This window comes from Lissotriton vulgaris, chromosome 12 (assembly GCF_964263255.1).
Source record: "Lissotriton vulgaris chromosome 12, aLisVul1.2, whole genome shotgun sequence".
In the NCBI taxonomy this organism is placed as follows: Eukaryota; Metazoa; Chordata; class Amphibia; order Caudata; family Salamandridae; genus Lissotriton; species Lissotriton vulgaris.
Genome location: NC_141700.1, coordinates 776,360,265 through 776,373,681, shown reverse-complemented (window position 1 = coordinate 776,373,681; position 13,417 = coordinate 776,360,265). Strand labels below are relative to the sequence as shown.

The window sequence follows — 13,417 nt, the reverse complement described above, 5'->3', positions numbered from 1 at the left end:
CACCATGTGTGGGACTGCTTTTTAATAAAGCAACTTATTTTTTTTTCAAATACAGCTTGTTTTCCTTAAAGGAAAACAGGATGCATTTAAAAAAGAAAAATTAAACTTTTCAGCTTCATTTTTTTAAGGGACCACTGCCTGCTCTTTAAAAATATTTTCAGACATACTCACAAAGGGGAAGGGGTCCCCTGGTGACGGCTTCCCCTTTGCGAGTGGTTTACCACCTACTTGAAGTAGGTGGTAAACTGCGAGTGTTTTGCGGCCGCAAATGCAGTCGCAAAACACTAGTACATAGCATGTTGACTCGCTATTAAGAAGGGACACCCCTTCCTAGCGAGAGTCACAAAAGCTATTTTGCGAGTCATTGACTTGCAAAAATAGCATTTGTACATTCTATTACCCTTTTTTGCGGCCACAAACGGGCGGTTCTCCCGTTTGCAGACACAAGAAAGGGTCGTACATCTGGCCCTAAGTCCCTGAGTTTCGTAATAGCTGCCAGCAACAAATTTGTTTGGTAGCTAATCAGAGCGCTTGCACTCGCAGGAGTGTGACTCTTGCAGGAGCGAGCTGGCCCAAGAAATGAAGCTCCCTGGGCCAGTTAGAATATGTTATTTTTAAAATGGCATTCACACAGGAGTCTTGCAAGGCTCTTGTGGACCCAGTTGGCAACATTTACAATTACATTTTACCCTAACTTTTTCAAAAACTAATGATTTATACCAAATAATGAAAATTTCAGTCTGTGGACCAAGATCTATCTTCCTGCCAAATTCTGTTTAATACCATTGAGCAATTTTAGCTGTAGTTGCCTCTAAAAAAGTCTACGTAAAATGCATGGGAAATTTGTATTTTGGAATACGCCTTTGTTCTCTGCCCCCACTTGATTGATCACCCCCAAACTTTAACTCTCCACTGTGCCATGCAGTGTGCTCAGGCAAATCATTTGAGGTGTCATAAATGTTGTTAATAATGCATGGATTCCACATGCTGTTGCTTCTGTGATATGCAAGGGTGTGTGTAGGTAGTCCATGGAGAAGGGTTGAGTTATAGTTAATACAGTATGGCGAGTGAGGGGAGATGACTGTGTACGGAGGTGCACAAGTTATCTGAATTTTAAGGTAGTGCATACATATAAATGGGAGTTATAAGTATGACTTGTAATACTTTGTAAGTGGTGCTTAAATGAGAATTTAAAGATGTAACTATACCAGTGTTATTTCTAATGTTTTTGTAGTTTAAGATGGGTTTGTATACTAAACATAAAGAAACAACATAATTTACTTTTGTTTTTGCGTGAATTTAAATGGTTTTTCTAATCTTAGTAACAAATTTGTAATAGGTATGGGAAAAATATCAAACTTAGGGGCTCCTTACAATTTTCCGCCCAACACCATGTTGGTTTTGGGGCCCACCGACTTGTGCTCGGCGGTTCCGACCACTGGATTACGATGCAAACAAACAGTGTTTCCAATGGGAGCTCGTGTTACTCCTGAGAACCGGCCATAGCCCAGGCTTCTATGGGTAAATGGGGCGTGTGTCTTAAACCCTGCACCCTGTTTCAGACACCCCATGGTGGGTTTTCCTTGGCCACCAACCGTAGGCCAGAGGGGAAAGGCAGTTGAAAACCGACATCGTAATCCCGACACCAGAAACGCTGTCCATAGGGGGTTATGGTGCGGTTTTGACTGACAGGAACTGAATCGGAATGACCGGTCAGTTTACGTTATCATTGCGAACATCATAATCAGGCGGTTGGACTGTAAACCTTACCGAGTCTGTCGGAAAGGCTCCGACATGGGGCCCGATTCTGATCTCGTTCAGAAAGCATACCGAACGACTCGGTCCGGAATGCTTTCCGTATGACTCGGATCGGGGAAGTCCGACCGAACGAGTATGATGCATTTGAATGCATCCAGATACGATTCAGACGGACTCCCATTGACTTCAATGGGAGCTTGTGTACCGAATACGTACACAGGCTTGCATTGACAAAAGGGGTGATTGGGGATAATCGTGCACCCTGTGGGGGGCACCCCTTGGTGCCTGCCACACTGTGCATGGTTGGGAAGTGGGGACCCATGGGTACCTCCACTGGCCTGATTTGGAGGGCCCCAGGTAAAAGGGACACTTCTATGGGCCCCCAAAGACCGATTCCAGCAGCTATTTTGTACCGGACAAACCAAAAAGGAAAGGCTGAGAGAATCGTTCATATCACTCACGCGTTCGGAAAACCAAGTCCATAGAGCTGCACAAATTGGATCAGAAAGACTCATCTTCTCCGAATGCCTTCAGGAACCAATTCAGTCACGCTTATGGCTTCCAGGCATCGTACTTGATCGTTGTGAACTGTGAACAATTCAGTCGGAAACAAGGGCTCTGGATTGGTTTAGGCAATTCTGAATCCGATTTGGAGTCCTTCCGACCGAGATCAGAATAGGGCCCATGGTCGAGAAGATTCCATCTGTCGGGGCGGCTTTCCTCCCTACATCTTAATGAGCCCCTTAATACTTGCCTACATTGAATGGCCTAATGCAGAGCACAGGGAACTCAAACTGAAAACAAAATGACTGCCTTTCACTTTTGTAAAGGCAGTCATTAGCCAATCAGCTAATGGTCTACCATTGCTATTTACCACAGGAGTACCACAGTACTACACAGCCAAACATATAGTTACATTAAAAACACTTAAAACGTATACAATACTTACCCTACTTACCTGCAGTACTCCAAAGAATCATCTGCTCATCATAATAAAGAATCCTTCCAAATTTTTGGAAACTCGAAAAACAATTCTTTGCACCTCTTTGATAAAATGCCCCAAAACATTCAGGACTTCAATAAGGAAATGGGGACAGCAGGTCTGAAAAGTTTCACGGACATTTGAAATGGGTGCAAAGTTATTAAGGGACACAAATCCTAAAAATACGTTTTTGTGGTCACCCGAACTGTAACTACCGAGAGGCTGAGGCCACCCTGTAACATATATTTATAGTACCTCGATCAGAATTTAGTGTGTGCACTTTTGGATTCCTACAAATGTAAAATAACCTTTACCATATTGAGAATGTGCAACACTCAGTGTTATATATCCATGCAAGACGAAGTCCTGTTGCATCCCAGCCTACTACTTGCACTTCAGTACAAATCAAACCACAAATGCATTGTGCTAATAGCCTTTAACGCTTATGCTTGCTCTTTTTGTGCTTGGTATAGTGGAGCTGGGGTCAATCAGTTCAGATGGGCTTCCCTACTAACCCCTATTTGATTGCATCTTTGCTTTTGATCCTGTACAATACTCCACTGCCTTGGAATCTGGTTGTGCTATACATACATACATACATACATACATACATACATACATACATACATACATACATACATACATACATGTTCCCTCTTAGTGTACAAGATAACCAGAACTGCTTCTCTCCAATTTCACCTTCAGGTGCTGCTCTGTAAGATGTATGGGCAGAGTGCACTAGAGGTCATATTTTCAAGAGGACATGTGAGTGATCATGCAAACATACTCCCTATCTGATATAATAACAATGGAATGTTGGGAGCTCTATTGAAAACAATGGAGGGCTCCGGGTATTTAATGTCCAGTAGAAGCCCAGAGCTCCAACGTTCCAATGTTTGTTCACAGCTGTTGCTATGAACAAATGCCTCACGGAGCCCAAAGAGACTGAAATCCCGTGGGTGTCCGTGAGGCCCTTGTTTTATTTGTTTGAACATTCTTGCCTCTAGTGGTGGAAATTTCTAATAGCCTTATAGCCCTCTGTAGCTGGACAATAGCGCTGCATTAAAGTCCTGATTGCTTATTAGAGACTTTCACATTTGGCTTGTGCTTTTAACTGTGGAGCAGGCCTTTAATGGCCGCTATAGCCTGCTACAGTGGGCTATAAGGCATTATCAGACCCCCACCTCCCAGTGCTGTGTTCACTATTCTTAGAGTTCCTATATGTGGCATTAGATTCCACCCCTAATATCGCTTTTGTGTTGATGGTGACTTTTCTCTTGTGAAGATCAATTGCTTGCTAATTTATTTCTCATTCTCAGACTTCTGTGTAGAACGATATCTCAAGAGTAGGGAAAAAACAGGTGTGTGTGACGTACCTTTAAATATACACTCCGCCTCCTTGCAGTTGTGATGCAGCCATTCCAGGAAGCAGCGCTCCTTCAGCGACAGGTTGTGGTGGCTTTCTGTGAAGTCCCACAGCAGGATGTCTTGGAGCTCCTTGACCTCTTCTGTTACCAGCGCCATGTGGCCCCGACTCGGGACTGTGGCCATCAAGAACAGATGTTTGACCTGGTAGCCCAACACCTCTCTGTCCACTGCCCAGGTCTGACGGAGGGCCGCTCTCCTGTCGCTCGACGCCGGGTGGGACTTCATGGCCAGCAGCAGCAGTGGTTTCCCGCCAGGGTAGTGACAGTACCCAGGCTTGTCGACCAACAGGGTACAGTTGTAGCTTTGAAGGTGTGGGAACTCCGCCTCGTACTGGGTGAGGTTGAGGTGGTAGGTGGAAAACTCATCTTTCAGTGTAAAGGATTGTCGTTGAGGTCTGGAACGGATGTCTTTAGGGCAGACATCATGCAGATTGCTTAGCATGAGGACCCAGAGGGCAGACACTGTGATCACAAAGAGACCAACTAAGGGACATCTCCTGCCCCATGTCTTCATCTTCTTCAGGATAGTTTTACCTGTTGACAAGAAAACACAAAAGGTTACTTTCCAAAAGCCCATCACAATGACATTCATTTTTGATATGGTCACAAAACTCTGGTGCTTACGCTTGAGCTATCCTATTTAAACAATAAATTACTAAGATTAGTTGTTTTCTGGGTTTCTGAATAGTTTAAAACAATGTGATTTGTACCACTAGCCTCAAACTAGACAGTTGTTACATTATTGAAAAGCTTCTTGTCAAGCAAACAAATGCAGTCGTAAATAAGAGTAGGAGAAAATGTTTCCGGAATTCTTATCCTCCTCAAGAAAAACTACAGTCATATATATTGGTAAGCAAAAATGATCTGCCCACTAAGCACCTTAGCCCTGGGACTGGGGGATGCATGGTATCCCGCAAATGTACTTGGCACAGATAGACATGTTTACAGTAGGAGTGATGGAGCATGGGGCTAGCCTCCTTGGCTTAACGCTGTGCTCCGCCTCTTCTGAAACGCAGGGCTGCATCATATTTAAAACAATATGGTGCAGCTTGGGTTTCCCACTGTGCTGGCGCTAAATTTAGCTGCCTAGCGCTAATGCAGGTACCAATGCATCATAGTGTAAGGGTGTCTGCATTGCAGGGGAATATTTTGTATGTGTGGAAGGTGTCCCTTGATACACGTGAAGCAAGCAGGAGTAGAAAGATGTCTACCTGCACTATTTTCTACTCGCATCATCCTGCTAATCATACATTTCTTTATTTTGACTTAAAAAAAATATTTCTTCATTGTCTAAAAATCAAGGTTAAGATCACATACCCTAAACTATAATTTACCTAGGTACAGTGTTTTTTAAAGTGCTACAACTTTACTTGGTGGTCACTTTGGAGAACTGGACGACAGGTTTAAATACATTGAACAGTGCAGTACAGCTCTGTGATGTGGATAAGTGAGTGTGTAAGATAAGCTGAGTCTTATACATGGTATCAAATTAGGAAAAGTCATTAGTTAAATGTCCACTTATGGTAAATCCTTCCCTACTCAAGGGGTATTGCATTTTGACCATTCTGAAATTAGGTTTAGGGTGTATTTTAAATATAAATCAACCGTTAGGTGGTTTTGAGTGGAATACTTTTCTGCAGTCCTAGGTATACATAGAGTGATGCGTGGAGTCCCTCTAATGTATGCAGGTAAATTAAGGAGATTAAACTGCGGTACCCACCCGGTCACAGCTGAAAACGCCTTCCTTAGAGAACTTTCAAGTCATTGTTTAGGGTCACTTCTTTGGTCCCCGCAAGGTTAGACTTGTCCTACAGCGACTCTGGTCAAGTGATAGTGTGAAACATCGCCTTTTCCTGGTTAAGTTCCTGCTCAGTTGTTTCATGCCTAGCTTAGTAGGATCTGATCTCTCTTCCAAGCTTGCACAGTTTTCATATATTGAGTCAGAACTTAAGAGCCATCACATATGCTGCTTCAGGGAGTCCCAGAGTGTCTGAGTTGCAAAGATGTGCATTTATTGGTGATACATTTTTAGATCATCAAATCCTTTGCTACTATTTGGGATCCTGTCCACACCCAAATCCCTGGTTGTGTTGAATCACATGTGTGTGTAATGACACCACTAAACTTTGAAGGTTCGCTCAACCAGTAGTTTCATTCATGTATTCATTCTTTCATGATAGATACTAAAATTGCACATGCAATACTTTTATCATTGAAGCCATTAGCCATTTTTTCATGTCTTTGTAACATCTAGTTTTGTTGTGTGAAGCTGTTTGCAAAGCACACTTGCTACCCTCATGGGACTTCTTGGCACTAGGGAGAAGCAAAACACAGACACACCCCACAGGCTGATTATTCCATTCAGAGGTGCTCTATCTAAAAAACACTGTGATTTTCAGATATTTGTGGAAGTTCGAGGATTAGCCATCTGTCCTCAATGCGGAGACAAGCCATTCTAAGAGTTTCTTGGTACCAAAGAGAAGGCAGGGCCACCATGTCTCCCTCGGTACTGCTACTAAGCCCATTGCACCATTCTTCAGCATGTAAGAGATGCCACATGAAGCTTGGTATGTCTGGGGAAAGGGTGGAATGGGCATCCTTTAGGAGAGAAGTGGAAAGCAGGAGTTGAGAAGAAATGGGGCGGTGAAGGGTTAAACTTATAACTCCATATGATAAATGCACTAAGCCTGGATCTCAGCAGACTATAACAGCTGAAGGTACCAGAATCAAAGATCTGATGTAGGCTACCGATTGATGACAAGGGAATCTGCATCTTCCCAAGTAACACAGTGATGCCACTTCTATAGCACCACAATACTGAGCGCCATCTGATGCAGAGACAGACTGTAATCTTTAACGTTTTATCAGCAGCTAGTCTGCAGCCCTAAAAGAGCACTGCTATCTTACTATAGTTTAGATAGCACCAGGGGCTCACTGACAAAATATAAACCCTCAAAATATCGCCATACCAAAATGCGGTGTCCAAATTATCGATGTCAAAAATATTGTCGTCCTATACTTATAATGGTAAGTATAAAAATATTAGTAAAAATATCGGTCATTAATATCGTTGTATAAAATATAGTTTCTTTAAAAATATTTATAAAATAAAATATTAGATATCAAATATATTAAATTGTGATTTTTTTTAAAGATACATAACTTAACCAATATAACAAATAAACTTAATTAAAAAAAAGTTGCACACATATATGATAGTTAATATATATATTACATATATCTTCTTAAAATAGTCATTAAAAATACATTTATAATAAAATTAAAAAATATATAAAAATATAACAAATAAATATTAAAAACAATATATATATATATATATATATATATATATATATATATATATATATATATATATATATATATGTCATCTCGTGAGGACAGATATATCTCTGTTTTCCCTTTCTATGACCATGTGATGGTGATTGGTGTACGTGATAAATTGTATATATTTGCACAACAATTCATGATTCCTTGTGTGATCAAGGGCATTCGTTGCCCGAAACGCGTTGCAAGGTGCATGATAAGAAAAAAAAAAAAAGAAAAGAAACATGGCTTGAATGCAGCCGACCTGGAGTCCGTTTACTCTGTTTGCCGAAAGGAGGTTCAAGAGTGGTTTTTGTTTTTATATATATATATTCACTGAAAAAAACATAGGTTTCACACCAGTTATAGTTAGGAATTAGCATTTAAAAAAACCTATTAAATTCACTGAAAAAAACATAGGTTTCACAGCAGTTATAGTTAGCTGGAAATTTTACTGACATAAAACCATTGAAATTCCCACGTTATAGTTAGTTGGACTCACTATAACTTGCGCGCCTGCAATGCACTGCTGATGACGCCACATATTACATCACTCATGACATGGTCAGTGACATCACTCATGACATCACTGATGACTCCATCCTTGTGACAGAGTGACAGACCTCCTTTCAGTGTAATGTAACCCTTGAAACACATACAAGGTTACTTGTATGAAAAGTGGCACTGTACTTTCCAGGGGGAACCCTGCCAAAAAGTATTCTTTTTGCAACAACACCATGATTCGCCACATGCAACTCCGGCACCCAAACAACTATGCTGCGGCAGAGGTCAGAGAACTGACCAGAAACCCTCCCCAATCTTCTCCCAGCACCTCCAAAAGTAAGCAACCCACTCCATCGGGTCCAGAGACAAGGGAGATGGTCCCAAACATCCAAACCCAGTTTGGAGTTTTCAAAATAGTTTGCATATTTTGTGGAAGGACAATTTGCTATTGTGAGCAAAGCATTAAACTCATCAACCGTGCTGGTAACAACCACAAGTGCCCAAAAAAACCTTAATTTTTTCCTGATTTTTTTTGCTCCAGTTGAGCCGTTTACAATTCCCTGTTTTTTGTTTGTCCCCATAAAAATAACAAAAGAAATATAAAATTGTTCATAAAAGCCAAAAAAAGTAAAAAATGTTCCAAAAAACAATAAAAAAATATAAAACAACAAAAAGAATAAAAAAAACAGTTCTTTTTAGAACTACCTCCAATTTATAAAAAAAGCTACATTTTAAAAAAAATCTGTCATTCTTTTTTCCCCATGGTACGCTCTCCGGTACGCTCCCCGGTGCGCGTGCCGGGCGCTCCCCCCACAGCAAACCAAGGGGGTCGGGGGGGATCTACCCTGCCCCCTTTTGGTCATTTCCCCCTTTGTTTTTGCCACCTCTTGTGTCTCGATCCTACCGAGTCACAAGATGGCGGCCGCTCCGGACTGTTTGGAATGTTGACAGACACCCGAGAGCCAATCAGCTTTCCGCTCGCGAACTCGCCCCGGTGCGCGTAGCGGGGGCGCGCTTATAGATATATATATTTTTTTTTAACCTAAATTACTCAAAATCCACTGGAGCACATATCTTGAGACATAGCAAAGGCACATCGGGCTACCAGTCCCTACAATTTTGCCAAGTTTGGTGGAAATCCATTCAGCCGTTCGGGTTAAAAGTGAGTCCAACCGCCCTATGGAAATTAACATGGGGAAAACACGTTTTGGGACCCCCTTTTATCTCGGCCCCTGCTTGATGGGAAGGAGCGGAGCGCAGTGAGGCAAATTTAAGGAAAAACGCAGGCAGATTCCTCAACCGGCACCAAAGTTATTCCCAATAGAATGTTGCAGATTTTCCTATGGAAAACAATCCTAACTATAACTACCTACTGGCGACCGCCAGTAGGTAATATATATATATATATATATATATATGTATATATATATATATATATATAAATATATATATATATATATATATATATATATATATATATATATATATATATATATATATGAATATATATATATATATATATATATATATATATATATATATATATATATATATATATATATATATATATATATATATATATATATAATCCAACTTCGCCTCGTAATTTCAATGTCTTTGAAAAAGACCAGCGTAGACCCAAGGTAATTTCCAGTGCATACTTTTATTTCGCCGATGCCGCCATGACGCGTTTCGGGAGATCCCTCCCTTGATCACATGACATCTCAGTGATTTTTTCTTTTCCTTTTAAAGTGCTAGTGCAACTCTAATATCATAGACATAGAAACCATACTTTATACTTGTATGTCTTTTACATTTTCAATTTTTGCATAAATTCATAATTTTCGTCATGTTTTTAAATAAAACACGTTTACATGATATCACAATTATATATATGAATTAATACCTGCTTAAATGCATTAAAAGACTAAACGTATTCCGCTATGTCTAAAAACACCCTATATCCTAAGTGAATAAATAAATAAATAAATAAATGTGCAAACCTGTGACAGTGCAAATACCATAAAGTTTTTTTCCTCCACAAGAGCAAAAAATCTATTCCAACTAAAGTGACCTGTGCTATGTTCTTTTAAAGTGCAGTGCTAAGGACAATGGGACATCCATTCTACATAGTCGTTTCATCAAGGATCAATACAGTTAAAAAACCATTGTTAATTGCTAGAAATATTAAATATTTTCTGTACAATAGGTCTTAAAATCAACCCTAAATCAATAAAACATATAAATAGTAATGCCCTAAAATCCTACTCACATACTAAAAGAACAGTGATAGTGGAAAAAGTGAATCAATATTTCATACTTGTTTTTGCAATTGTTAAACATCCAATAAATATGGCTCTGTGCTCAATATAACTCCAACCTGTATATGTATATTAATATTGTATAAATATATATCAGAATGTCATAAAATGGGTTCATAAATAGAAATAAATATACATACTATCATTACTATACACATACTCACATAGGTTGAAAAATTGATAAATAGAATTCATTACAAAAATGTATACAGATCCTCCGTATTATTCAAACCCCTAGGGTGCTGGGAGTCAAATCTAAGTATGTACAATGTTTCTAGACTCCTTAGCCTGGCTTCCCTATTACCACCCCCCTTAGTAGGAAGTATAGCATCTATCACATAGTATTTCAGAAATTTGGGATCGCTGTTGTGACTTTGTTTAAAATGTCTGGCTACCGGGTAGCTTTCCTCATTATTACAAATGGCTCTAATGTGCTGCAAAATCCTTTTGTGTGCAGGCAATTTCGTGCTTCATATGTATTTTAGATTGCAGCTACATGTAAGCACATAGACGGCAAATTCTGTTTTGCACGTCAAATGTAAGTTAATTTTGTCAATGCCTGGATCAAAAGCTGTTTTATTGCTGGTTATATTTACTCATATTGGCATGCCTTGCACACAGAGCATTTGTAAAAGCCTTTTCTAGCCCTTAGCCAGCTGTTTTTAGGCCTGGCCTCAATACTGCTTTTCGCCAATGAGCACCCCATGCTGTTGGTTTTTCTGAAGGACACCAAAGGATTTGTAGGAAGGGTGCCTCTTATTATAGGGTCACTTTTGATAATGGGACAATTTTTTCTCACAATCCCTCTGATTTGCTTTTCCTGTCTCGAAAAGTTAAGGATAAGCCTAACTGGTTCCTCAGCGCCAGATTTTTCCGATAACGAACGAGACTCCTCCATGCTAACTAGTTACGCGACCCCCAGCAATAATAATGAATTGAACTTGAGATTCACAGCAACACTAAGTCAGGAGAGTGTGACGTTTCTTGACACTGAATTGTATATAAGGGACGGCCAGTTAGAATCTAGGATTTTCCGAAAAGCGACTGCTGGTAACAGCATACTGCATGCGGCCAGTGCACATCCACCACATTTAATATCAAGCATCCCCTATGGTGAGATGTTGTGATTAAGACGCATTTGCAGTAATCCAATTGATTTAAAGAGAGCACAGGACCAGAGCACTACTCGCTTTTTGGAGCGAGGTTACTCGAACCAACTGATACACAGGGCCAAAGATAAATCCATGGCTGTCTACCGGGAGGAACTGCTTACTAGGAATAGCAGCAGGCATGAGGAGAAATCAGACAACACAGCAGCTGAGGCTCCAGGTGATAACAATTGCTTTCGAGTTATTACCGGATACAACAGACAACATCAACAGATCCGGAAAATACTCAATAAACACTGGCCTTTGGTTACCCACGATTCTGTCATAGGTAACAGTCTCCCCAAGCAAGTCTCCCTCACATTTAGCAGGGCACCATCGCTGCGAGATCATGTGGTGGTCACTAACCCCGAACCCTATGTCAAATCTACCTGGTGGCAAGATAATAAAGGTTTTTATAGATGCAAAACCTGCAAAGCTTGCATCCATGGACAAAACACAAAAACCTATAAGGACGGGTTTACCAACATCCAACATCCCATCACCCAGGTTTTAACATGTAAAACCGAATATGCGGTGTATATATTGGAATGCCCCTGCTCACTGAAATATGTGGGCAGTACAAAGAATGCTGTCCACATACGTATTCTCCAACATCTGCGAGCCATCACTAACAGTGACAACACCTACCCAGTGGCCCACCATTTTAGAGAATGCCATCGCAGTGACAACACTCAGCTCAGATACTGGGTGATTGATTCAATCATGAGCAGCAAGAGAGGGGGAGACAGGGATGCAAAATTGAGGAAACTGGAGACTAAATACATCCTACTACTTAATATTAAGTCACCTATGGGCCTCAATATCACGGAGGACCTATATACATGTTTGCCTTGAAGAAATAAACAAAAAACGTAATGGCCTTTAAAACCAGCAGGGACTCTCCATATTAGTTCTCTTCTATAGGAATCACCCGGCTGGGAGATACTGTGGGAGAACCATGTGGAGAGGAGTTTGACTTTGAATTTCATTCACGATAATCTGATGTTGCTGTTAACTATGTGAAATCATTGATTATTAGGGAGCACACATATACAATATTCGGACTGTGGTGGGTCCTTAATCCCAGTCAGTCTGTCAATATTATTCACAGTATTTTGTCACTCACGATTATTGAACAGGACTATAGAAAATAACATGTCTCTTTGTTGGAGGGTGGGGATATAAACCAGTGGGTACAGGGTGGCAGGCTGTACTCCAATATTCCCCCCGAATTGTTTACTCAATAAGGGAAATATGAATACTACAGGTATTCATTTCTGTACTTCAGGATATTGATGCCATATATACGGGTCTTCTTTTTAAATAGTACTGATGCAGATACTTGGCCAATACAACTGGATGTGAGTTGGATTTTCATATTTTGCACATATTGCGGATTATGCACACTCAATTGCTATTTTGCACATGTTTGAACGCGAAATTTGCACATCTGATGAGCGTATTTGCACGGTTTGGTATAACACCAAAAGAAGCACTTGCACTTTATTATTGACAGTATTATGATATTGTGTGTTTAACTTGACCATAGCTATCTGACACCATACATTGGAAATTGGGGGACACCTGTGATGTTGTTTCAAATTGACTTAAAATTAATGTCTGCAACCTTGAACAAAACTTGTATTTTACCAAGAATTTAAGGTTAAAACAGTGCAGGATGAGTTAATTTGTATATCTGTATAGTTGCATATATTTTTATACGGATTTCAAATGTTATGGATTGAACCCCCATTCATTCATTTATATATTTATTTATTTACTTATTTACACCCGTTTTGTGTATCATTGGTATTTCACTGATATTTATGTCCAATATGAATCAAGTTACCCATGTTGATAAGTTGATCGAAAACCCCAACAGAGTATGTTTTCTATGCCCATGCTTCAAACACTCACACGTGAAATCAATGTAATTATCACTGGCACTTTAAA

The 13,417-nt window shown here is 40.1% G+C and overlaps 1 protein-coding gene across 1 annotated transcript in view; it reads right to left on the bottom strand.

Annotated features, from left to right (window-relative positions):
• The window catches only part of LOC147678675 (beta-1,3-galactosyltransferase 5-like), a 130,021-nt gene that overhangs the window by 103,873 nt on the left and 12,731 nt on the right, over positions 1-13,417 (bottom strand). Inside the window, exon 2 of the mRNA XM_086946132.1 lies at positions 4,117-4,701. Within this exon, the coding sequence (XP_086802258.1) occupies positions 4,117-4,681 (565 nt within the window). The 5' untranslated portion in view covers positions 4,682-4,701. The remainder of the gene's footprint in view (positions 1-4,116; positions 4,702-13,417) is intronic.